This window comes from Rhinatrema bivittatum, chromosome 15 (assembly GCF_901001135.1).
Source record: "Rhinatrema bivittatum chromosome 15, aRhiBiv1.1, whole genome shotgun sequence".
NCBI classification, from domain to species: Eukaryota; Metazoa; Chordata; class Amphibia; order Gymnophiona; family Rhinatrematidae; genus Rhinatrema; species Rhinatrema bivittatum.
In genome coordinates, this window is record NC_042629.1 from 47,474,242 (window position 1) to 47,498,624 (window position 24,383).

General features: G+C 45.4%; 2 protein-coding genes across 3 annotated transcripts in view; one reads left to right on the plus strand and one right to left on the minus strand.

The window, feature by feature from the left end:
• The first annotated feature begins 4,625 nt into the window (after positions 1-4,625).
• POPDC2 (popeye domain containing 2) lies at positions 4,626-21,990 on the plus strand. Of its 2 annotated transcripts, none has more exons than XM_029578157.1 (4): positions 4,626-5,557; positions 10,224-10,332; positions 15,833-16,350; positions 20,982-21,119. In XM_029578157.1, the coding sequence occupies exons 1-3, from the start codon at positions 5,070-5,072 to the stop codon at positions 16,301-16,303; spliced, it is 1,068 nt and encodes a 355-aa protein (XP_029434017.1). In that variant the 5' UTR covers positions 4,626-5,069; the 3' UTR covers positions 16,304-16,350; positions 20,982-21,119. The 2 variants fall into 2 exon arrangements, with proteins under 2 accessions (XP_029434017.1, XP_029434018.1); XM_029578158.1 differs by having other exon boundaries at positions 4,627-5,557; positions 15,833-16,211; positions 20,982-21,990.
• The window catches only part of PLA1A (phospholipase A1 member A), a 28,244-nt gene continuing 24,197 nt past the window's right edge, over positions 20,337-24,383 (minus strand). The window contains exon 12 of the transcript XR_003852799.1: positions 20,337-21,061. The gene's annotated coding sequence lies outside the window, so the exon portion shown is untranslated. The remainder of the gene's footprint in view (positions 21,062-24,383) is intronic.

The window sequence follows — 24,383 nt, forward strand, 5'->3', positions numbered from 1 at the left end:
TGGGTATTGAGGGTATCCCGCATATGAGTAATTTCAAGCTGGCGTAAAACTGTCATCAGGTAGTGTCTTTCCCTCTCTCTGTTTTTTAACGAAAGTGGCCCTAGCAATAAAGAAACCCCGCAGCACACTTTTCAGACATTCCCACATGGCCCCTGGGTTAGTATCATTTGTGTCATTAAAACAGAGATATTCCTGTATGTCCCTAGTTATGTGTTTTTGAAACTCACTGTCCTCCAACAGGGAATCATTAAGTCTCCAGTAGCGCTGACCGGTATCACAGTTTTGTAATTGAAACCAGACTGGTGCATGATTGGACCATTCTATTGGTTCAATTTCTACCGCTCGAACCATATTTATTCTAGTTTTGTCTATCAGAAACGTCTAAGCGGGAGTAACAATTGTGAGGTTGAGAATAGAATGAATAGCATCTAGATGTAGGAAAACGAGACCTCCAGACGTCTATCCCAGCAATAAATGCGATTATATTTTTGAGGGCCTTCCTAGTCACAGTCGAATCGGAGCTGTTCCCCGTGGAGTTATCTATATGAGGGTTAAGAGTGACATTAAAATCCCCCCCCCCCCCCCAGGATTACGCTCCCTTCCACCTCATCGGCTAGGGTAGTATAAAGGGTAGCATAGAAGGCCTCTTTATGAGAGGTGGGGTCATATATGGCACAAAATGTCAAAGACACCCCCCCCCCCCCCTAATTCACATTCAGTAAGAGGTAGCAGCCCTGAGGATCATGATATGAGTTCAATAGTTCAAAATGCAAATTCTTATGAATTAAAATACCAACCCCGGAATATTTAGCGTCTTTTGTCGCCGCCGCCCAATATTGATGCAGATATTTGTCTGATTTCATTAGACCCTCGTAACGTTTCTGGAGATGTGTCTCCTGTAGATAAATCACATCAGCATTTAAGCAGCCCATCTCCTGGAACAAAAGTCGTCTTTTACGACCCGAATTCAGACCCTTAAGATTGAGAGATACAAACTTAACGGTAGTCATCATGACCCTGATCAGACCCCGTCCTCTGCTCATGTTGCAAAATCTGTAATGACCTCCACATCAGGTGTAACCTGTAATGGTCCCCAAACCGAAACTGAGAAAAGTAACCGCCCCGGGTCACCCGTGGAAAAAAACTGCTCACATATGTGCCAGAGCTCCAGTAACTCCCCAGAGTTAAGGTATGTGTAGATAGGATGAGGCTAGACACCCAACCCCCCCCCCCCCCTCCTTCCCCACTGAAACCCTTGGGAAAGATTCCATCGTTCCCAGTATCTACTGGAGGAAGAACCCATGCTGGTGAGCGGAACTTCCCCCCCCCCCCCCCCCCCACCCCCCCCCCCCGGAGCAGCTAAGAGTGATTCATCATATGTAATTGAGAGAAACCCTGCTTATGATTACCCAGAAATCTAAGGCAGCAGACATTGTAAACAGAGATTAGAATAATCACTCTTTGTCCATCTGGCACTTACTCCCCTGGTCATATAGAAAACCAGGAACTCCACGGAGGAGCTCTAATAGGCAAACCAGTTCAGGTGAGAGTATCAGCCTGCGCACTGTCACCGGTATTCCTCCGGAGTCTGCGACCTCCTTTGTTTACGCGCTGCCACCGCGGTGTCTCGGATCTGGTGCCAGCAGAAGCGATAGTATTGGAAGCAGGGATCTTCACCGAAAGTCCAGCTTCCTTCAAGGCTTGCGCAGCTTCATCTATCGTACGGGCCCTATGTGACTTCCCATCAATCTGGAACCACAGTCCAAAGGGGAACAGCCAGCGGTAGTGAACTTTCGCAGACACAAAAGCGGAGGTGATAGGTTTAAAATCCAGGCATTTTTGCAAGGTGGTAGTGGCTAGATCTGCGTAGATGGCAATGTCATTCTCCTCCCAGCGCCCAAAGCGACATCTCGCTGCAGCTGCTATCCTTCCTTTATAGGCGTACGAGTGGAAGCAGGCAATGATGTCATGCGGCTTATTCCCTACCTTGGGTCCCAGTGATCTGTGTGCCCTTTCAATTTGCGTGTCATCTTGGGATCCCGCATTGTCAGCAGGTATCTCATTCAGTATCTTAGTACAGATTTTCTGAATAACCAAGGTACAGTTAGTATCGTCTTCTCTTTTGGGTATTCCTTTAAAGCATAGATTACAACACCTGGACCTGTTTTCCAGGTCTTCAGGTTTGTCTGCTAGATCAGTCTGGGTGGATTGCAGCGAGGTTAGAGCCTTTTGCTGCTGATTCCACGTGTCTTCGTGCTCCTCAAGCCGGATGTCTGCTTCATCAAGCCTCCGGCCTAACTCCGCGCTGTCCTTGCGCATTTCCTGGAGGGTGGTGGCTATTTCTGCTTTAAAAGGTTTTATGTCCTGGTGGATCTCCATGAACCAGGAGCGCAGTTCCGCTCGGGAGAGAGGCTCTGTATCAGGTCGCCACTATCATTCCCTGGCTCCTCTGTTTCATCCTCTGCTGCCATTTTGTGCGCCTCAGAGTCCAACTCTTTTCCCCCCTTTAGTGTAGGAGAATTTCTTAAAGTCGACCGCTTTTTTTTTTTTTTTGGTCGCCATGCCCGCTGTGAGTTCCGCTATCGGGCGTGGGTTCGTCTCACTGCGATATGCTCGGATATGCACTCTATTTCCCCTAAATTAGCCCCGGCGGTCGAGGAGCTCCAATTTAGAAGACCAGCATGGGAAGTTGAAGCACACAACTTCAACCTCATACATCCTCCAGACCCATCAGAAGCGCCTACAAAGGCACACTTTATGCCCCACCTGCAAAAACACTACTAAGGAAACGAGCACTATCTTCAGCAGGCCCCCACCAATGGAACGCACTCCCCCCAGATCTAAGACTTGAACCTAGTCATCAGGAGTTAAAAAAAAAACAACTAAAAACCTGGCTCTTCCGCCAAGCCTTTCCAGACACTTAACGCTGCCTAGATGCTAGCATTCTCGCGTAATATATATTCAGTAATCAATCACATCAACCCGTCCCCTTGTTCCCTATTAAGATACTATGCTTTATTGTATATACTGCGCTTATACATATTTTATCGTATTTAATATATACTTTATTGTATAAACTGTGCTTTATTGTTTTACTTTTACTTTATTTTTATTTTTCAAAACTATGATACCCATTGTTTTATTTGTTACTATAATATGATATTGAGTTCAAAAGTTTTTCTTTTTCTTGTAACTATTTCTATGCCATGTTCAATTTGTACTTTGTTTTATAGTTATATGTAAAGCCCCTCCCTTTTGGGCATCTCACTGTTTTATGTAAACCGGAGTGATTTGTATCTGATACAAGAACCTCGGTATATAAAAATTAAAAATAAATAAATAAATAACGTCACCTCCTCCCAGTCCTCTAACAATTTATTCAAGATCAAGATCCATGAAAATTCTGTGATCGCTGGGGTAAAAAGCCACAGTCAAGTAAAAGTAGTGACATGGGCTCTTTCCCCAAGGATCTGAGTGCATCGTCAATGAAATCAACTGCAACCGTTTCTGTACTATGGTTGGTTCCAAACCCCTGCCTGGATGGAGATACACCCAATCCACATCATCCGTCCGTTTCATGATTTGCAAAGCTCTTTCCATACGCTTAGCTGAAAGGGGGACATTAGAGACAGGACAGAAGCTGTCAAAATCTTGGGTGGGGAGAGGGGGAGGCGTGATGGTGGTGGTTGAGTGTGGATTTCTTTATTATGGAGCAGATAATTGCCAGATTTAAGGAAGAAGGAAAGTAGCCTTGCCTCGAGGAGGCATTATTGCTACTTCTGACCACATAAGAACATGCCATACTGGGTCAGACCAAGGTTTCCATCAAGCCCAGCATCCTGTTTCCAACAGTGGCCAATCCAGGCCATAAGAACCTGGCAAGTACCCAAAAACTAAGTCTATCCCATGCTACTGTTGCTAGTAATAGCAGTGGCTATTTTCTAAGTCAACTTAATTAATAGCAGGTAATGGACTTCTCCTCCAAGAACCTATCTAATCCTTTTTTAAGCCCAGCTACACTAACTGCACTAACTACATCCTCTGGCAACAAATTCCAGAGTTTATTGTGATACAATATTCTATCATTCTTATTGGGCTCTCTGTAAACTGAATCACAATAAGTTTGCAAGTAATAGACTAGCAATGTGATGCACGCTCTCATGGCCTTTTTTATATAATTCATTTTAAAAAAGAAAAGAGTCGAGGTACTTTGTGGTGGCCTTTTCAAGACAATCTAATCTTTGTTTTAGGAACTTGGCATTCAGAAGCAGCAAGAAAGGTTTTTCTGCAGACTACATCACACAGATTGTATCCTTGATGATAAACTTGGGGGGTTATTATATATTTTTTTTTTTATTTTTTTTTAGATTGATGGTGCCAGCTGGATTCGTAGCTCAGGGCTAACTAAGCAGAGCGAGGCATGTTTTATCGTCTTTGCTTCTACCCTCTGCTCTTATCTGCTCGTGCTTTGAGTTATGTGAAGTGGCTGGGCCTCTCCACTCGCTCGCTCTCTCTCTCTCTCTCCTGGGCACTGCCTGCCTTTCCTCCTTGGATTTCAATTCCAAACATGGTTATCCAGGGGTCTCGCTCCCTCCTGCTGCCAAGAGGTATCCATTCCAAATTAAACACCAGTTCTCTCGCTCTCTCTCTCTCACACACACACACAGAGTCTCTATTTACATGCATCAAGAAGGAGCAACAGAGAGAGAGAAAGAAAAGAGGAACTCTCTCATTGCATTCTCAAATGAATTCTTTAGTTAAATGCCAGTTTTCTCTGCGCTCCAGCATCTAAACTAGGCCTTTTCTTTGTTTGGCTCACTGGAGAGCAAACATGAGGCCAGCTCCTAGTGCAACTAGCAACTGAGAAGATCTATTTTGTGGAGGGGGAGGATTCACTTATTTATTTCTTAATTTAAGAAAATACCATGAGGCTACTTTGGACTTTCAATTGAACCATCAAGCCTTGAAAAAAGGGGAATCACACAGCCTGGAGCTTTATTTTAATTTTCATATATAATTTTTTTTTTCTTGACTTAGGGCAAGAAAAACAGAGAGAAAGAGGAGGCGACATGAGTCATAACCTGACCCTAGTGGAGCAGATTTTCCACAGCCCTCTCTGTGAGGGCTGGAAGCCTCTAATGGAGGGGGCTATGTACCATTTGGCTAATGTCCTCTTTCTGCTGGGCTATATGGGGGGGAGTGGGATATTTGGCTCCATCTACATTTTTAGCTTGCTGGCCCTAGGCTTCTTCTGCTACGCCCTGTGGGGCTGGCTGGATGCCTGCGGCCTGGATGTCTTCGCTTGGAGCCTGCTGCTGGTGGTGTTCTGCTTGCTTCAGCTGGCCCACCTGATGTACCGCCTTCGAAAGGACACCTTCCAGGAGGAGTTTGACGCCCTCTACAAGACTCTCTATCAGCCCTTGCAAGTGCCCATGCCCGCGTTCAAGGAGATCGTCAAGTGCAGTGAGGATCGCGTCCTCTCGCTGGTGAAGGACCAGAACTATGCCGTGGAGGGGAAGACCCCCATTGACCGCCTATCACTGCTAATCTCTGGCAGGTAAGTGCCTTAGCAGACCCAGCTCATGGTTTGTCATCCCTCCCCCCCACACACATTCTTTGAAACAAAAAGTGTTATTTCTTTTTGGAAAGGCATTTTGCTTTTCTATCTTTTGGGATTTCTAAGCATTTGGGTTTCAGGTCAGCAAAGTTCTGTTAGGTATGGGGGTCCGTATCAACAGGGCAAAACTAGTAGCCTTCGACCCGACTCAAATATCTATTTGCAGCAGGAAATGGTGCTGTGGGTCGAATCGAACATTTACAGATGTTTTGGCCATTTACAGGGCTCAGGAATTTTGCAGAATACAGGCTTTTCACGGATTAGAGCAGGATTTGAAGACATGAAAATGTTCAGAACTGGGTGTTTAGCACTACTGTCGGTTAATAAAGGAAACCCATAGCTTTGAAACGGTTTATTACTGTGGTCAGGCTGGTTCCTTTTTATTCTGCTTCCTTATCAGCATGTGGTCATTTAGCTGGCTTGGCCTAGCTCCGAAAGCTTTCTAATCAGCAGTTTAGTCCTATCAGGAAGAGGAGGGGGGAAAAAGGAAGACGCAATGACTTTGTTATTTATTTATTTATTTGCCTTTAGCGCAGCTGCGGTAGAGCATTTCACTAGAGGCAGATTTGATTTTTGCGATCGCTTTTTATCCCTCCATCTCCCCGCCGCTCAGGCATGCCTGGACAGCTCTCCGGCATAAGTGGCAACGTTGCCAGCATGCCTTCACCATTTTAAGCTTTCAAACTTCGTCCGTTCCTGAGATAAATAAAAAAAAACAAAAGTTTTCAACAAGTGACATGCCAAACGTTATTCACACTGCGCTAATGTTAGTAGTGAACACGTCCTCCTTTTACCGAGGAAGTAGTAATATTCAATTCACCGGTACGGTTGAAAGCAAACAAAAGCAGGGGATCTGAAAGGGTACAGAGCAGAATATGGCAGAGGCTGACGGAGGTGAGGACTGTACACCTGACAACTCTATTCAGTTTATCGCTTGAAAAAGGAGAGGTTCCAAGTAACTGGAGAAATGTAAAGGTAGCCCCACTGCAAGGGCGAGAAGGAGGAGGAGGAGATGGGAAAACTACAAACTCGTTAGCTTATGGTGGTGGGCAATGCAGTGGAGCACTGCTGCAGGACAGAAAAGCACAGCAACTTGAAGACAGTGGCTTAGGATCCCAGGCAGTGAGGTTTCTTAAAGGGGAAAATCCCACTAGGTAAACGACGGCTTTTTGTAATGAAGTGCATGGGGGCTGTCGGGGTAACTGCCCCAGGCCCTATATCTTTTTTTTTTTGGGGGGGGGGGGGTATGTCATGTGCCACTGCAATAGCAGCAGTTTTCACCCAGGTTTCTGGTCCAGTGTGCTACATCTGGGAGGAGGCAGGGTGTAACACCATCAGGCTGCCACCTCCTTTACGATGCAGCTGTGGGGCTGAGTCCAAAAAATGCCTCCATCCTTTCTGCTGCAGCACATTGAGGCCAGGGAGGTAAGCCTGAACTTCCCCCACCCTTCACCCCCAACTCATGCCGTCTTTGCAGAGGATGAATCCCCCTCCATCATCAATGGCATGAAATATCCATGGAGCCCTGCATCCCCTCGAGGATCAGCCCTCAGCTTGAGATGTGCCCTTTGGTCTAGTGAGCAAGCAAGTTGGAAAACAAATTGTAAACTGGGTGAGATGTTGGTTGGTCCGAGGGACTCGGAGAATGATAAGTCAATGGATCCACACTAGTGAAGGGAACGTGACGAGTGTGTGCCACAAGGACCTGCGTTAGGTCCAGGCCTTTTCAGTGTCTTCACAAGTGACAGTGGCTGAGGGATAGGCGGGAAGTGTGCCAATTTGCAGCAGAGTAGACTGCTCATAGAGGACTTTAAAAGCCTGGAAAAATGGTTAAAGATAGGCAACTACTCTCTAACTAAAAAAGAAAGTAAAATCATGCACTTGGGACACAGAAATCCAAGGGCCAAGAACTTTTTTGGAGGTGAAGAATCAGCAGTCACCAAATAGGAGAGAGATCCAGGAGTGATCATCTCTGATGACATCAAGGTAGACAGTCAGTGCGACGGAGCAGTTGGGAAAGCTAATATTCTGCAAGAAGAAGGAAGAAAGTGCATTTATACTTCTGTGATTCTTTGATGAGAGAACGGTATTCAGTTCTGGAAACCACATCCACAAAAGGACATTGACAAGGTAGAGGCAACTGAAAGGAAAGCCACCAAAATGGTGCCTGGCTTGCACTATATAAGCTTTATCAGAGAGAATTAAAGAGCCAAAGATGAACGCTAGAAGAAACAAGAGAAAGGGAAGCTATGATATGATATGATAGTGAGCAGGCTTCAATAAAGTATCAGAAGGAAGCATTTTCCTTAGAAAAGCTCAAGAACAAAGGGATATCTTATGAAGTGTACAATTCTGGTCGCCGCATCTCAAAAAAGATATAGTTGCGATGGAGAAGGTACAGAGAAGGGCGACCATAATGATAAGGGGAATGGAACAGCTTTCCCTATGAGGAAAGACTAAAGAGGTTAGGGCTGTTCAGCTTGGAGAAGAGACGGCTGAGGGGGATATGATAGAGATGTTTAAAATCATGAGAGGTCTAGAACGGGTAGATGTGAATCGGTTATTTACGCTTTCGGATAGTAGAAAGACTAGGGGGCACTCCATGAAGTTAGCATGGGGCACATCTAAAACTAATCAGAGAAAGTTCTTTTTTACTCAACGCACAATTAAACTCTGGAATTTGTTGCCAGAGGATGTGGTTAGTGCAGTTAGTGTAGCTGTGTTTAAAAAAGGATTGGATAAGTTCTTGGAGGAGAAGTCCATTACCTGCTATTAAGTTCACTTAGAGAATAGCCACTGCCATTAGCAATGGTAACATGGAATAGACTTAGTTTTTGGGTACCTGCCAGGTTCTTATGGCCTGGATTGGCCACTGTTGGAAACAGGATGCTGGGCTTGATGGACCTTTGGTCTGACCCAGTATGGCATGTTCTTATGTTCTTAAGGGAAGGAATCTTTAAAGCAATGTAAGTAAATACTTTTTCACCGGGAGGGTGGTGGACTAGAATATGCTGCCAGTGGAGGCTATGGGAGCTGAAACTATGGCAGAATTCACGCCTGAATGGGATGGACATGCAGGGACCTTGGTGGCGGAAGAAGAGGTTGGTGGAGGAGGCCTGGAATGCCCTTCTGGAGGAGGTGGTGAAGAAGAGAACAGTCAAAGAATTCAAAGAGGCATGGGATAAACACTGGATCTTTAATGGCTACAGGATGGGAATGAAAAAAAGAGTACTTGGGGTAACTTGCTGGTACAGTGGTTAATACCCTTAGCAGAAGGCATGGAGATTACTACCCTTAACCAATGTGCTTTGATGCCTTTTAATGCAACTGTAACATTGCTCCCCGCTTAGACAGCAGGGGGGAAAAAGGAACTGAATTCAGTGACAACTGCGCCGACTTCCATGGACTGGGATACTGATAAGCAGACATAAGGAAAAAAGCACAGGACTACTTCTATGGCAAAATCCTAAAGGAATCGAAGAAAATGTGCATGGGGATAACTTGCTGGCGGGGCAGTTACTACCCTTAACCCATAAGCCTTGATATTTTTGATGCAACGCCAACATTGCTCTCTGCTTCAATGGCAGGGGAAAAGGGGAATTGGATTCAGACAGCAACCAACGAGGGCCTCGACTTCTATGGTCTGGGGAACTGATAAGAATGGGGGTAACCTGCACAGAGCAACAGTTACTGCCCTTAACAGAAGTCATGGGGATTACTGCCCTTAACCAATAAGTCTTGATGCTTTTGATGCAACTGCAACATTGTTCTCTGCTTCAAAGGAGGGAGGGGGGGGGGGGGGGAAGAAAGAGGTTTGGATTCAGAGGCAACCGCCACGAGCCCTGACCTTTTTTTACACTCAGGAGTACTGATGCACAGACATTAAGGAAAAAACCCAGGACTTCTTCTGTGGCCAAGTCCATAAGCAAAGCACATCCAGCAGCGCTGACTGATACGTGGGGGTAACCTGCATGGCGCGGCAGATAGTACCATGGGAAGCTTGCTGGGCAGACTGGATGGACCATTGGTCTTTTTCTGCCATCATTTCTATGTTTCTATAAGAGGGAAGGCCACAGATGGAGTAGAACCTTTAACAGCAAGGCAGATGGGTATAAAGTGGGTCCTTTTCTGTCAGCATCTATGTTTCTATGTCTCAGTGAACATACCAGAAAGCATTTTGAGTACAGTATACATATCTTTAGCATTGCACTGGCTTCAGTGTTGGAACAATGTTGTTTTCAGTGGCTTGCAAATATGTTGGCTAGAAATCATAAATTGGTGTAGATCACATTAACCCACTGAATGCCAACTTCCAGCACCGTGCGCACTACAGTTCGCTCTGGGCCCAAATAGAAAAACACTCTTAACTATTTTATTTATTTGTTGATGATGAACATTTATAGTCTGCTACAGCCAAATAGCTTGTTTGGAGAAGATTACTGCAGCCGGCATAATAAAACTGCATCACCAGAATTGCAAAAGCAGCACGTCTGTCAGTCAGGATAGAAACGGCAAAAACAAACGCAAAACAGAAAGGTTAAAAAAAAAACAAACCAAAAAATGTGCTTCCTCCCTCCCTCACCTCTTGCTTTCCTCCTCCACGCAGGGTCCGCGTGAGTCTGGATGGCCAGTTCCTGCATTATGTCTTCCCATACCAGTTCCTGGATTCAGCAGAATGGGAATCCCTGCGGCCCTCCGAAGAGGGGATATTTCAGGTAACGAGAACGCTTGGGCTCACTTTCATGGCTCAGAACCAGGAAGGAAGTTCATAGAGGCCATTCATGTTGGGGAGGAGGAGAGAGACGTAGAATATTCTGCGCGCAGCCTTCTTAGGACACACGCAGAGCGATGCCTGAAGCACAAAGAAGAGCGACTTGTCACAGCAGTGAGCAGTACATAAGTAACACTTAAGTCCATATTCAGCTGCTATCCAGTTGAGCTAGTTAGCTGGATAAATCTATTCAGCTAACTTAGGCAGGATATTCAATGGTGCAGCTGTGCCTCGGAATATACATGGCTATCTAAAAGTTAACCAGATAAGTTTATCTGGTCAACTTTAGCACAGGTTTCCGGCATGACCAGAGTTAGCCAGATAAGCTCTGAATATCTGGATAACTTGTCTGGCTACCTCAACTCCTCTGTTAAGCCCCCACCCCATCTACGGGCTAACTATTTAACTGGATAAGTAATTAAGAGGTGGCCATTGATCCCAGGCAGATATTCAGCTGCCGCCACTTAGCTGAGTAATTCAAAACTCATCCAGCTAAATGGCGCTGAATATGGACCTCATGGAGCCTCATTTTAATGTCTATCAGAGACAAAATGGAAGGCAAATGGGAGCTTGAGCAGTTTGCATGGTATCTGACATCAGAAATAAGCCTTTGATGACCCGTCCGACGATGCATGAATGGTTCTGGGCGCTGCCATGCGAAAGATCTGGGTTTGATTCGTGGGTCATGCCTTCTGCTCCCTGGGCAGGTCAAGGCTGGGAATGCAGCAGAGATGGGGGTTCACAGCCTGTGCAGGCAGGAGGAGAGCCTAGTCGTCATGCAACAGTGACACCTAGTGGCCAGACCTAGAGTCTACAATTGCAGGGCTCTGGAAGGAGCCCAGGGTGCATAGGCTCTGGGCGAGCTCTGTCTCTGCAATGGTTGGGCTTTGTAAGTTGAAATGGGATATAAAATAGAGGGGAAAAAAAAAATCCCAAGACAGTTGCAAGTGTAGGCTCGTGGCCCCTCAGTCTGAGCTGGAAGTCCAAAGGAGCAGGAGCAAACTGTCTGCCCTCTCTCCCCCTCCCTCCCGAAAAAAATAAATGAAAACGAGCCCTTGAAAACAATCCAGAGTGCAAAAGGACTTTAATGATCACATTTAGCATAACATTTGATGAGTGGCCTTGTTTCTAATGCCTCGAACGTTAAATTACAGCGCCCTCATAATTACTTTTGTCAGGAAAGGTTTCTCATGGCCGTTTACCCAGAATGATTGCCAGGGTCAGGCCCTTTTAAACCCCGCGTTTGAATCTGTTATCCAGATGTGTCGTTTTTATTGTTTGGGAACTGATGCATTCATTTTGTGACAGCCGCCTGTCTAGTATCTGAATAAAGTTTCTGCAGTGCATCAGAGGACGTGCAAGCGAGAGACATTGACTTTGTTTGGTGTTTTGGTCTCGTCTCCCGGGTCACAAGAATATCATATGACCTTCCAGTCAGCTTGATGCATGGCAAGGCGTTGCAGCCTTGGAAGTCACCCGTCTCGTGTCCCTCTCTATTATTCATAGAACAGCATCGACACAGAAGGAGAGGGCAAGGTCAGAGGTCCCCTGGTGCTCTGCTCCCAGGTCCGATAGAACAGTTTGCGGAATTTCCCATCATTCCAGGCGGCCTCTCGCCAGGCGCTGTCTCCTTTGCCCGCGGGTATCATTTTTCCATACTTAGTCCAAAGAATATCACAGCTCCACTCAGGTGCTTGTTTTTTTGTTTTTTTCCTACTGCCACAGTACCAGTGCATGTGCCAGTGTCCCTCTGTGCTCCAGAGGAAACACTGGTCATTTGGCGTGCCCAGCCTGGAAGGGGACGTGCCCTGGCCTCTGCGTTCAGAAAAATTATTTCGACACAGGGAAGAGAGAATGAGGTGAAGTAATACTATAGGTATTTCACTGTCTCCAGAGGGCTCACAATTCAAGTTTGTATCTGAGGCAGTAGAGGGTAAAGTTCCGGCTTGAAGGACAGTGCTAGGTCACTTTATAACCCTGCAGTGGTGTCCTGTTCTAGCTGCAGTACCTCGTCCGGCGGAGGGAAATGCTTGCCTGGCAGGTGAACTGGATACTGGGCTTGAGAAGAAATGGAGGCTCTGCTGTGAGCTTTTTTGGCATCCTGCGGAGGATTGTTTGTTTGTCAGTAAAATCTTGTTCCATCTTTGACGGCAACCAGCCATCACAGTGTAAACTGCTGTTAATTATGGGTTGGTGTTGTCCAGTGCTCCCCCCCCCCCCCCCCCCCCGTTCAGCGGGAAAATCAATACAATCTGTCACCAGAGCCCAGGGATGTGTTGCTATTTATAAAGAATACAACACCAGCAATATTTGTTTTCTATTTGTGTCATTTCCAGCTGAAACCACACTAAAAACCAGCAAAATATCATTAGTGCTGTTATCGGCGAAGGCACTGGGAACACAGGCTCCTGCTGCCATCGCTGTGCTGGATAAAGGGGCAGTAAGCCCTGTCCCTGTCCTTCACACCTACTACAAACTCCCTTATAAAGCCAAATGGTCTCCGCTCCTCACCCCGCTCCCAGAAAGTCCAAACATCCCTCCTCTTCTCTCTCCCACCGGACATCCCTTACCCTAAATCCAAAGTCTTGGTTCTCCCCCATGGGCAGAAGCGATCCCCACTCACTTCTGCCTCACTGGTGTTAAATGACACCCCGGGTGGGGATCATTTCTGCCCCCCGAGAGGCCCCAAAACTTTGAATGTAGGGGAAAGTAAGAGGGGGGGAGGTGCCGCAGGGGTAGTGGTGGTGCAATTTGGACTTTTCAGGTAGAGGTGGGGTTCCAGGAAGGTGGCGTGGATTCACGGGACATTTCTCAGGTGGGGATGAGGAATGGGGGGGCATTGGGTTTTATAAGGGGGTTTGTGGGGAGAGGGTGGGGTGTTCTTACTTGGGGCTTGCAAAGCCAAAAAAAAAAGAAACAAGACAAAATGGAGGGAAATGAAAAGGAAAAATTAGACAATGAAATGAAAGGAAGAACAAAAGACATTCCCGCTCCCCCAATGCACAAGCCTGTCCGAACCCCTAGCTCAGCAGTTTCTCGGGAGTTGTTTGCGAGTTTGTGTAGAAGAGCAGGCAAGATGCCACCCGAGCCGAATCCAGCCAAGGGATCCTTCACTCTCTTGCTTCTGAGATTGTATCCCCCCTCCCCCCCCCCCCCCCGTCACCCCTTCCTGTTTTAAGAAGGTGAAGAAGAATACAAATGTCCTTCTGCAGCTGAGCCAGACCCAAATGCCTGGGGCACAGTCACTTCACATTTCATCTCCCGAGCTGGGGAAAACCCAGCTTTCTGGCAGGAAAGCCAGCTCACGGTCACCCCCAAAAAATGAACGCCCTGGGATGTGTCTTCTTCCGCCAAGGAATTTTGGAAGAATGCATTCATTCCCCATCCCTGGCTCTACAGGCGAGTGGCAGGGAATAAGGCGGCACCAGAAGAGATCCCGTTGCTCTTGGGTGTGCGGGCAACGCAGCTGGATCCCCTCTTGAGATGCATGAAGGGAAACTGTGCGCCTGCAGCCGGGTGAGCTGAGGAGGAGAGAAAAGATCTGTCCCCCTTTATATGCCGAGGACAAACCAAGGGTGGAATTTTATTTGGCTTTTTTTAAAAATAGAGTAATTTAAGGTTTGGATGAGCCCAACTTGCCTGCTCCTTGCTTTTGTTTTCTTGCTTTTTAAATCCACCCATGTCCATCAATATACAAGATCTGCTGGACCTTTTGAAAAGGTCCAGGACCTTTCTCTCTTCTGCAGTGGGATCAGCCCAAAGTAGAAGGTGACATCAGTGCATCTCTTGGTCCCAGGATAGCATGTATTGGACACAGGGTAATGGACCCAGAAAAAGGGGTTGATTTAGCACAAGTCTGAAACTTGTGCATGAGTAGCGCCAGTCGTCAAGGCTTCAACCCTGACTACTGTCCATTCACAGGTCTTTCATGTTCATTCATATTTCAACTCTTTTTAAAAAAAAAAAAAATGCTACAGTGGAAGTACCGGTACTTCTTATATTCACTGACTTTCAGGCTTTGCATTAGGAAAGGCTAAGCATCCTGGAAACGGGGTATGCAGGAGGATGTGATTGCCCAGGGACACAATTGAGATGGGCTGGGAGAGATGCATTTCTTTTAAAGAAGGTGGCAGAGATGCTGACCTTGGGACTGATGCTAAAAAAAGATCACTGAAATATAGCAAGCAACGTACACCAGAACGGATTCTATCGCAATACTTACCATCTCCCTAGATAATTTTCAAAGCTTGTTTAATTCTGTTTTAGGCTTTAAGATTGTCTAGTTTAATTAAAAGTACTCCTGGCGCTCTCACAGCCAAGTGTCAATCTCTACCCAATAAGAGCACCCATTTCCTTAAATCTCCTTAAATCTGGGTACAAATGCAATATTCACCTTAGCTGTAATCTCCTAGAAAGATATGTGGGCACCAATGTGACAGGATGAATTAGCATGAGTTTGAAACTTGTGGGCAGTTGCACCCATTGTCAAGGCTTCAATATGAAAAAAATGTTAGGTTCCATATTAGGAGCTACCACCCAAGAAAGAGATCTAGGCGTCATAGTGGATAACACATTGAAATCGTCGGCTCAGTGTGCTGCGGCAGTCAAAAAAGCAAACAGAATGTTGGGAATTATTATTAGGAAGGGAATGGTGAATAAAACGGAAAATGTCATAATGCCTCTGTATCGCTCCATGGTGAGACCGCACCTTGAATACTGTGTACAATTCTGGTCGCCGCATCTCAAAAAAGATATAATTGCGATGGAGAAAATACAGAGAAGGGCGACCAAAATGATAAAGGGGATGGAACAGCTCCCCTATAAGGAAAGGCTAAAGAAGTTTGGGCAATTCAGCTTGGAGAAGAGACGGGTGATTGGGGGATCTGATAGAGGTCTTTAAGATCATGAGAGGTCTAGAATGGGTAAATGTGAATCGGTTGTTTACTCTTTCGGATAATAGAAGAATTAGGGGGCACTCCATGAAGTTAGGAAGTAGCACATTTAAGACTAATCGGAGAAAGTTCTTTTTTACTCAATGCACAATTAAACTCTGGAATTTGTTGCCAGGGGATGTGGTTAGTGCAGTTAGTATAGCTGTGTTTAAAAAAGGATTGGGTAAGTTCTTGGAGGAGAAGTCCATTACCTGCTATTAATTAAGTTGACTTAGAAAATAGCCACTGCTATTACTGGCATCAGTAGTGTGGGATAGACTTAGTTTTTGGGTACTTACCAGGTACTTGTAGCCTGTGTTGGCCACTGTTGGAAACAGGATGCTGGACTTTATGGACCCTTGGTCTGACCCAGTATGGCAATTTCTTATGTTCTTATGATCTTAAAGAGAACAAATTAATCTTACTACTAATTGCACAAGTGTTATGCTTACCTGTGCTTTGCCTCGGTAGCACCTTCTGTTAATGTCATTCTTGTTTTTTTTATTCTTCCAGGTCACCCTGATGGCGGAGACTGACTGCAGCTATGTCAGCTGGCCCCGGAAAAAGCTCTACCTCCTCCTGGCCAAAGAACGCTACATCGCCCGTCTCTTCTCCGTGCTGCTTGGATTTGACATCTCCCAGAAGCTTTATGCTCTCAATGACAAGCTCTTTGCCAAATTTGGCCTCCGCTTTGACATCCGGCTACCCAGCCTCTACCATGTCTTGGAGCCTTCCCCAGAGGCAGAAAAGGAATCTGGCGGTTCTTTGGAGCCGTCAGCGCCCCGCCTTCAGCCTCTGGCCACGCCTATCCAGAAAACCGCCCCGCCTCTCCCCCACGCCCCTCTGTCTTCCACCCATGGCAGAGCCTCTTGGCCTGACAGCGATGCGCTGGGTGAGGACTCTACGAGTCTTGTGCTGGAAGATTTTGCTGAAATGCCAGGGTCTTTTATGGATTATGTGAGCGAAAGGGAGTATATGAAGTGAGGGCGGTTCCTAAGCAGTTCCCACGTCACCTTGTTTAGGAACCCTGCGTAAGTAAACGCTGTCTGTGGAAGGCAAGCTTCCACCGTGCCTGAGCCTGTGTGAGGCTGCTCCTGCCTGTGCAAAGCTTACAGCATGTGTCCTCTGCTTCAAAGGGAGAAGCAGGGCCGGTGCAAGAGTATCTGGTGCCTTAGGCAAACCTTCGGTCATGCAGCCCTACCCCCCAGCTATTCCAGCACAGCGCTCCCTTCTTGGACAATATTGGCTTTCCCCTTTGGGCCTCCGGCTGGCGGGATTTTGCCACCCCCCCAAATTTTGGCACTCTAGGCAACCACCTAGTTTGCCCAATGGAAGCACTGGCCATGGGGAGAAGACACTCCTGCTTTCTTTCTCCAGATTCTCTTGGCCCTGCACCATATTTAAATAGCTTTGACTGATGGGGGTAAGGATTTTCCCCTGAGTGAGGGGTAGTGCCCTGCTGGAAGGCAGACAGATTGGTTTTCTAGCAGCAGAAAGCGGTACCCTAAAACCAGCAGGAGCATGCACCTCTTTAGTCTGGATAGTTGGAGCCTTCAAAAGTTGGCATCCTAGCCAGTTGCCCATGTTGCTTCACCCTAAGTCTGGGCCTGCCTGATGCTAAATCCTCATTGCCTGCCCGGCCAGTGTGACCGGGGGTTTCTGGCTCCTGTGTACACAGGGGGAAATTCTGAGCAGCTCTTCCTTCCTCCCCACACCTGTTGCAAGGTCTGTTGCACTTTTGTGCCTGGGTCCTTTAAAAATTAGCAACGGGAGAGTAAGTAGGTACCAAGTATTGGCGTTCTTTGCACTTCCCATTTGTTTGGGAGGCCAGTTGAGGACAAAACGGTCCCCGTGCATTTGAAAAAGAAATGGACACGTGCTACTTACTCCTGGGTCTAAATCCCCCCTTCCCTCTTCCCCCCCCAGCTATGGAAGCCTGGGCAAAGAACAGTTTTCAGGCAGGTCCATTTGTCCGGGGTAGATGGCTGGGAAATTTAGTCTCCCCACGTTTACAAGTAGTAATTAAACGTTGTGAGAGGTGGAACATCCCAGCTCAGTTCTGTAACGAGAAAGGGATGCACCCAGTGTCCCCATAGAAGAGCGACTTGGGAATGAGTTGTTTGTGGGATAACTTTGAGCCTGAATGGACTTCTCTGGCAAAGTCATGTTGTCGGCACATGGCAGCATAGTGGAGGGTCAGAAATGAAAGATTGCCCAGTGAGAGAAAGCAAAGTTAAGACTGTTGAGTAGCGAGGGCCTCCAAGCACTGGATTACAATGCCTGCTCTCCTTTAATTATATTCTACTTTTCAGATTTTGCCTCTTCAAAATCTTGGTTTGTGGTCTCTCATCATCTTAATAGCACATCATTAAAACTAGCAGATAAGTTGAGTAAAGCCAGGCTTTCATGCTTGGGGGGGGGGGGGGGGGCGGGGAGAATGAGAAGAGAGGTCATTAAGGCAGGGTCTCCAAAACTTGTGCTGTTGATCCCACAGTCATTCTGGTTTTCAGGATATCCACAGCGAATATGCATGAAATGCATTTGCATACATTGGAGACCCAATAGATGCATGCAAATGTATCTCATGCATATTCATGTGGGGTGAATAGGAAAGGCTTAGGAACCACTGTAGTAGGAAGATAAGTTGACATGGATGTCTAGGGCCTGATTCACAAAGGCTTTTCTCCTAGTCTGGGTCTATAGGAAAAGACCTTGATGAATCCGCTTTCAGTGTTCATAGTTCCAGCAACTCGACAAGATCTCGCAGCACTTATATTTGCAGGTGCCTAAAGACTGAATCTTTGCTCTGACTTAGCTCTTTCTCTTTTGATTCTCCTCCTCTGCCGACCTGTAGTCCATGCTGTTACCTGGTGTATCTATGCCTGGTCTTAAACGCCCTAAGGGAAGCTCATTTACAGTTGCTGTCCAACTGAAGTGTCTCGACAAGAATCCTAAATCACTTTTGACATGGAACTGTGCCGAAGACCTGCGTGATGAGATTGTCCGGCTCAGGTTCCTTTCTCCCTGAGCATGCCGTCATTAGTCAAAGGAGTAGCCATTGATTGATGTCAGGATCAGGAAGAATTGAGGCTGATAACAGAGTGCGTTTGCTGAGTGATAACTGTGATATTAAAACTGATTTTATCTAGAAAACTGTCAATGGTACATGACCAGGGTAGAATGAGAAGAGGAGAGATATGAGCAGCCAGGTTAGAGTAGATGCGGTTTGTCTTCTAGCTTGGCTATGGGAGCTGCATCTTTAGCTCAGTGGTAGATTCTCTGGTTTGGAGCCAAAAGGTTGAAGGCCCAGGTCCTGAGATCTCCAGTTGGAAATGGGGTGCTATGATGCACCTTAGGAAGTAGTGAAAGCTGAACTCTCATGTGTGGTCCCATAAGTAGGATAACAAACTGAGCCTTGAAGAGAGGGTGAGATTTATAATACTGAAATGGCTGTTTCTTGAGCAATAGTGTGTGCGATAAGGGTAGGGATACGAACAGCTAGAACCTTTTGCATTCTTTACATAGGTGTAGTTTGGAAAAGTCTTCTATGAATATAGCCTCCTAAGCTGAAGGGAGATCAAGGTTGTCCTATGAGCACAGCTGGTGAAGCTGGTTATTTATCGCAGTAGCAGAGTATTGTGTGGAATTAGAAAATTGTAGTTTAAAATCCCAAGGTCTCTGGCTGGTGAAGAAGCTGCCATCCTGCCAAGTGGTTAGTGCAGTTAGTGTAGCTGGATTTAAAAAAGAATTGGATAAGTTCTTGGAGGAGAAATCCATTACCTGCTATTGATTAAGTTGACTTAGAAAATAGCCACTATTACTAGCAACAGTAACATGGAATAGACTTAGTTTTTGGGTACTTGCCAGGTTCTTATGGCCTGGATTGGCCACTGTTGGAAACAGGATGCTGGGCTTGATGGACCCTTGGTCTGACCCAGTATGGCATGTTCTTATGTTCTTAAGTGCTGCAATAAATGGGGAACTCAGTTTCAGAGGACCCATATGTGTTCACCTTTTAGCTGGGTCAAGCACATTAAGTTATCCATCTATTCTGCACATTGATGTCAAACAGCTTCACTGGCCATGCCCACTTGTCGATAAAACATTTTCAGACTTGCCTGCTAATCTGGCTTTCGCATAGCTCCACCCCAATTTTCCATGATTCACTGTGGCTGTGGCCCAGACAATATTCTGGAACAATTTAATGAAGTGCTTTTTTCTGTTTGTGATGCTAGCAGCAGATTCGGTATAATCCCTCAGCCTTACCGTGCCTCAGGAAAAGATAGCTCGGGGCAGGAAGCCCTGGAGCTCAATCTGAAGCAGTTTGTCCATGGGTCTGTCTGATGGTGTCCATTACTGCATGTGTACCTGCCAGTGCATATGCACGTGTATGAAGGAGTGTCTATGCATGTGATTACACGTGTGTATGTGTTTACAGCTGAATCTGTGTAGCTGAGCAGGTGCAAATATCTAAAATCATGCCGCTTGTGTGTGATTAACCACATGAGTTTGTAAGCAATAACATGCATGCATATATGGTCTTTAGATCTCATGCATATTCATTAGGGATAGCCTGAAAAGCAGACTGGCCCGATGGACCCTGAGGACCGGGTTGAGAACCACTGCCTTCGAGAATTTGACAGAGCAATTGCAATCCATTTAAGCAGTGGAGTAAACCAGGCTCGGATCAAACCATCCTGAGATACTGGAGCCAGTTTACCACCCTAGGATAGAGGTGACCAAATGTGATCCTCGAGCCATAAACAGGCCTGGTTTTCAGGCTATCCACAATGGATATGCATGAGATAGATTTGCATGCACTGCCTCCACTGTTTGCAAGTATCCATCATGCATATTCATTAAAGAGAGCCTGAAAATCAGATTAGCCAAGTTGGCCCTGGGGATTGGGTTGAGAACTTGTTGCTCTAAGGAAAACAGAACTACATCTCCTTGCATGCAAAGGAGTAAAACCAGGCTGGGATCGGCCTGTCCACCAAAGAAAATAAAGTCAACTGGCAACCTTACCCCCAACCTCTCTTTAATTTTATCTCTACAGAGCATTGTTCATACAGTCATTCAGTCAACATAGGAGTACACCGACTTATACAGCTGCAAAATATCACATGCATAAACATTCAAACAACTAGCAGTATCAATAGTAAAAGAAACTCAAGGATGGGGTCATGACATAAGGCTGTAAGGAGAGAGGAAATATGAGATCATGCTTCTTTACTAAGGGGGTAGTGGATGCCTGGAAAAGCTTGTTAGAGGAGACAATTCAATTACGGTTGGGGCAGATAGAGAGGACAGTGCTAAGGGCAGGATGGGAGATGACTGGAGATCGAGTGTAGTCTGTAGTGGCACAGTAGACTGTGGGCCAAGAGGTCTTTATCTGCTGCCAGTTACTATCCTCCTGTGAAAACTATTCAAATCTTCCAGGGAAATTTTTAATTATTAAAATATCCACATCTTGCATACTGGATATCAGATGCAACCCTTGTCAAAAGAAAAGCTACCCGTGTGGTTCATGTATCTAAAAAACTTAACATAAAATACAAAAACACACTGGTTAATCAAAAGAAAGTCAGAGATACTGATCAGAGCAGACCAGTTACAGTGATAAGACTAATAAGTTCTCTTCTTTTCTTTTTCTCTTCCATAGCTTCTGAATGCCTCCTGAGGAGCTATCCCCGAGTCTTGGCAAAAGCTCGAGCACCACTGGCTCCAACGCAGACCCCAGAACTGTAGGAAACAAACAGTTATCACTTGAAGATGTGTTTTTGCATACAACTCACACACACACACACATACACACCTGCACCGGGCCCACGTGAATCTTTCACACTTGCACTCACAGGCATTTGAGTGGCAAGACACTCGCCAATAACAGTGCACAGACTTCTGCGTGGCTGCATGCCTACAAAACACATTGTGGAATAACATATCAACACCAGATACCTCCTGCACTATATCCCATTTATCTCTGATGCTAGAGTCAACTGTGGGTTGATATATTTATTTTTTTAATATTTCTAGGAACAACTCCTAGTCCTGACTCCATGTCTCTCATCAGGAGCCCAGAGCTTGCTGGGATGTTTTTAGAGATACTTTTGAATATGTGATGACACACTTTCACTGCAGCCTCTTCCATTATTAGGACCATGTGCTGATGAAAAGGGATCATTTTTTTTTATTCCAAGTGCAAATCACCTGGACATTAAATAGTATTTGTATAGTGTAGGTGAACTGAGTAGTAAGGTTGTATCTCTTTTCCAGGGCTGGCCTAGTATTAATTTCACATTGGGCATTGCAGGACGAGTCTGGGATTCCCCTGTAATCAGAGATGGGAAAAGTATGGCCTAATGAATTCTAAACTATTCTTAGAAATAAGGATCACCAAACAAGTTGTAGGTGACTCCTTTTTATTGGACTAACAATACATCTGGGGCTACCTTTTTTAACTTTTGTATAAAACATTTGAAATGAAGATGATCAAACAGTTTGAAACAAACACAAAAAGGCCTTCTTTCCCCATTATCAGGTAATGTGAGGTTATCAAATTTGTGGATGATACAAAATTATTCAGAGTAGTTAAATCACAAGAGGATTGTGATACATTACAGGAATACCTTGCAAGACTAGGAGATTGGGCATCCAAATGGCAGATGAAATTTAATTGGACAAGTGCAAGGTGTTGCATATAGGGAAAAATAATCCTTGCTGTAGTTACACGATGTTAGGTTCCATATTAGGAGCTACCACCCAGGAAAGAGATCTAGGCATCATAGTGGATAATACTTTAAAACCGTTGGCTCAGTATGCTGCAGCAGTAAAAAAAGCAAACAGAATGTTAGGAATTATTAGGAAGGGAATGGTTAATAAAACGGAAAATGTCATAATGCCTCTATATCGCTCCATGGTGAGACCACACCTTGAATACTGTGTACAATTCTGGTCGCCGCATCTCAAAAAAGATATAGTTGCAATGGAGAAGGTATAGAGAAGGGCAACCAAAATGATAAAGGGGATGGAACAGCTCCCCTATGAGGAAAGGCTGAAGAGGTTAAGGCTGTTCAGCTTGGAGAAGAGACGGCTGAGGGGGGATATGATAGAGGTCTTTAAGATCATGAGAGGTCTTGAACTAGTAGATGTGAATCGGTTATTTACACTTTCGAATAATAGAAGGACTAGGGGGCATTCCATGAAGTTAGCAAGTAGCACATTTAAGACTAATTGGAGAAAATTATTTTTCACTGAATGCACAATAAAGCTCTGGAATTTGTTGCCAGAAGATGTGGTTAGTGCAGTTAGTGTAGCTGGGTTCAAAAAAGGTTTGGATAAGTTCTTGGAGGAGAAGTCCATTAAGAGCTATTAATCAAGTTTACTTAGCTAATAGCCTCTGCTATTAATAGCATCAGTAGCATAGGATCTTCTTAGTGTTTGGATAATTGCCAGGTTCTTGTGGCCTGGTTTGGCCTCTGTTGGAAACAGGATACTGGACTTGATGGACCCTTGGTCTGACCCAGCATGGCAATTTCTTATGTTCTTAAAGGTCTTTTTAACTGTGAAGCTGTATTACCACAGCCACCTCTGTCAACCCCCCTGTTCCTCCCCTCTTCTTCCTCTTTGCTGAGCTGCAATGGCAGTGGTAAACAGTCTAAGGCCCAGTTGACTCTGCTATCCAATCCCGGTACAACTGCACTGTTTCCTCTCTGACCCAGTGAAGACCGCAGAGCTCTTGAAAGCTCATCACAAATGTATTAAGTTAGTCCAGTAAAAGGTATTGCATGCAACTTATTTGTTGACCCTTGTTCCTACATATGCAAGTGCATACCTTGCTTAAGCTATTCTTACATAGCTGTCAATTCAACGTTGCAGCTGAGTCCGGCCACAGTATTAGAGTGCTGGACTTTAACTGGTTTCCTTGCGGGTTTTAATGCCTTGTGTTGGATCTACATAAGTATTATCCAGTGCTGATGCTGGACATGAGTTTTCAAGAATACGTTTTCTAATAACATCTGAAGAAGGGACCCACACTCTATCAAAGGTTCATGGACAGTAACCGCCCTGTAATTTTTCTGTGGATCATTGCTTGTAAAGAAACCAGTTTTCTCTTATTGTTGCCTGAACTCTGTCCTTCAGCAGATAGAGGTCTTAGTTTTTTCTACAAAATAAATTCCTGGTCATTTCTCAGTCCCACTGCCTTCCCTTCCTATAGGTTTTCACATTCTGTTTCTCATTTCCTATTTGATTTGAAGCCTTGAGTGCCCCGAGCACATTTAGTCTAGATGGTACCGTGTAGTGAAAATGCATACTAAAAATCTCTAGGGGAGATGCGCACCTCTGTGGGCGAAAGGACATTTTAAAGGCCTGACTACAACCCATCCCTGCACTTCTTGGTTTTCAGATTCTAGCAATGGATGTGGAGGTCAGGGGGGGAAAGATGTGTTAAGTGTCTTTTCCATAGAAAAGAGAAAGCAATATACGTCAGGGCTGAAGATAAGCCAGAATCATGCCACTGGGGTTGACCTAACAATAACCTCACAGGGAGCCACGGCAATCGGTGTACCTTCAACTTCCATCTGTATGATACTTTGTAAACAAGACATCAACCTTTGGGTTGTTTGCTTGTATCATAGTAGCATTAGGGTGCTCACCTTGTTTGCCGATGGGCAAGGCCCTCCAGAACCTCTGTGGATGCGTTTTTGAAGGTCTGCGATGATAGGATCAGTTTGATATTTACCAGCTATAAAATATGAAAAGAAGCTAGTCTTCCCCATCCCCCCATATATTTTTCCCCTTCAGTTTGACTACTGCTTAGGTGTGTCTGCTCTTGACGTTATGGTCATATTTGTTGAATTGATAAAATCAGATTTTTACACACTTTCTGTTGCTGTTCAATAAATACAGGAGCTGTGGTTCAGGATGTATTCTTTTCCTGGAACTGATAACCTAACTTATGTGGATAATGTCACGAGACAATAGCTACCCAACCGCCTGACGATACCAGCTCTTGGGGGTCAGATTCCATGTTCTCTGTCTTAGCTACCGCGTGTATAAAAAA

Excerpts from the sequence above, each read along its gene's own strand:
- POPDC2 (XM_029578157.1), top strand. The coding sequence starts at position 5,070 with ATGAGTCATAACCTGACCCTAGTGGAGCAGATTTTCCACAGCCCTCTC. Across the intron at positions 5,558-10,223 it reads TCACTGCTAATCTCTGGCAG|GGTCCGCGTGAGTCTGGATG; the intron begins GTAAGTGCCTTA and ends TCCTCCACGCAG. Across the intron at positions 10,333-15,832 it reads CCGAAGAGGGGATATTTCAG|GTCACCCTGATGGCGGAGAC; the intron begins GTAACGAGAACG and ends TTATTCTTCCAG.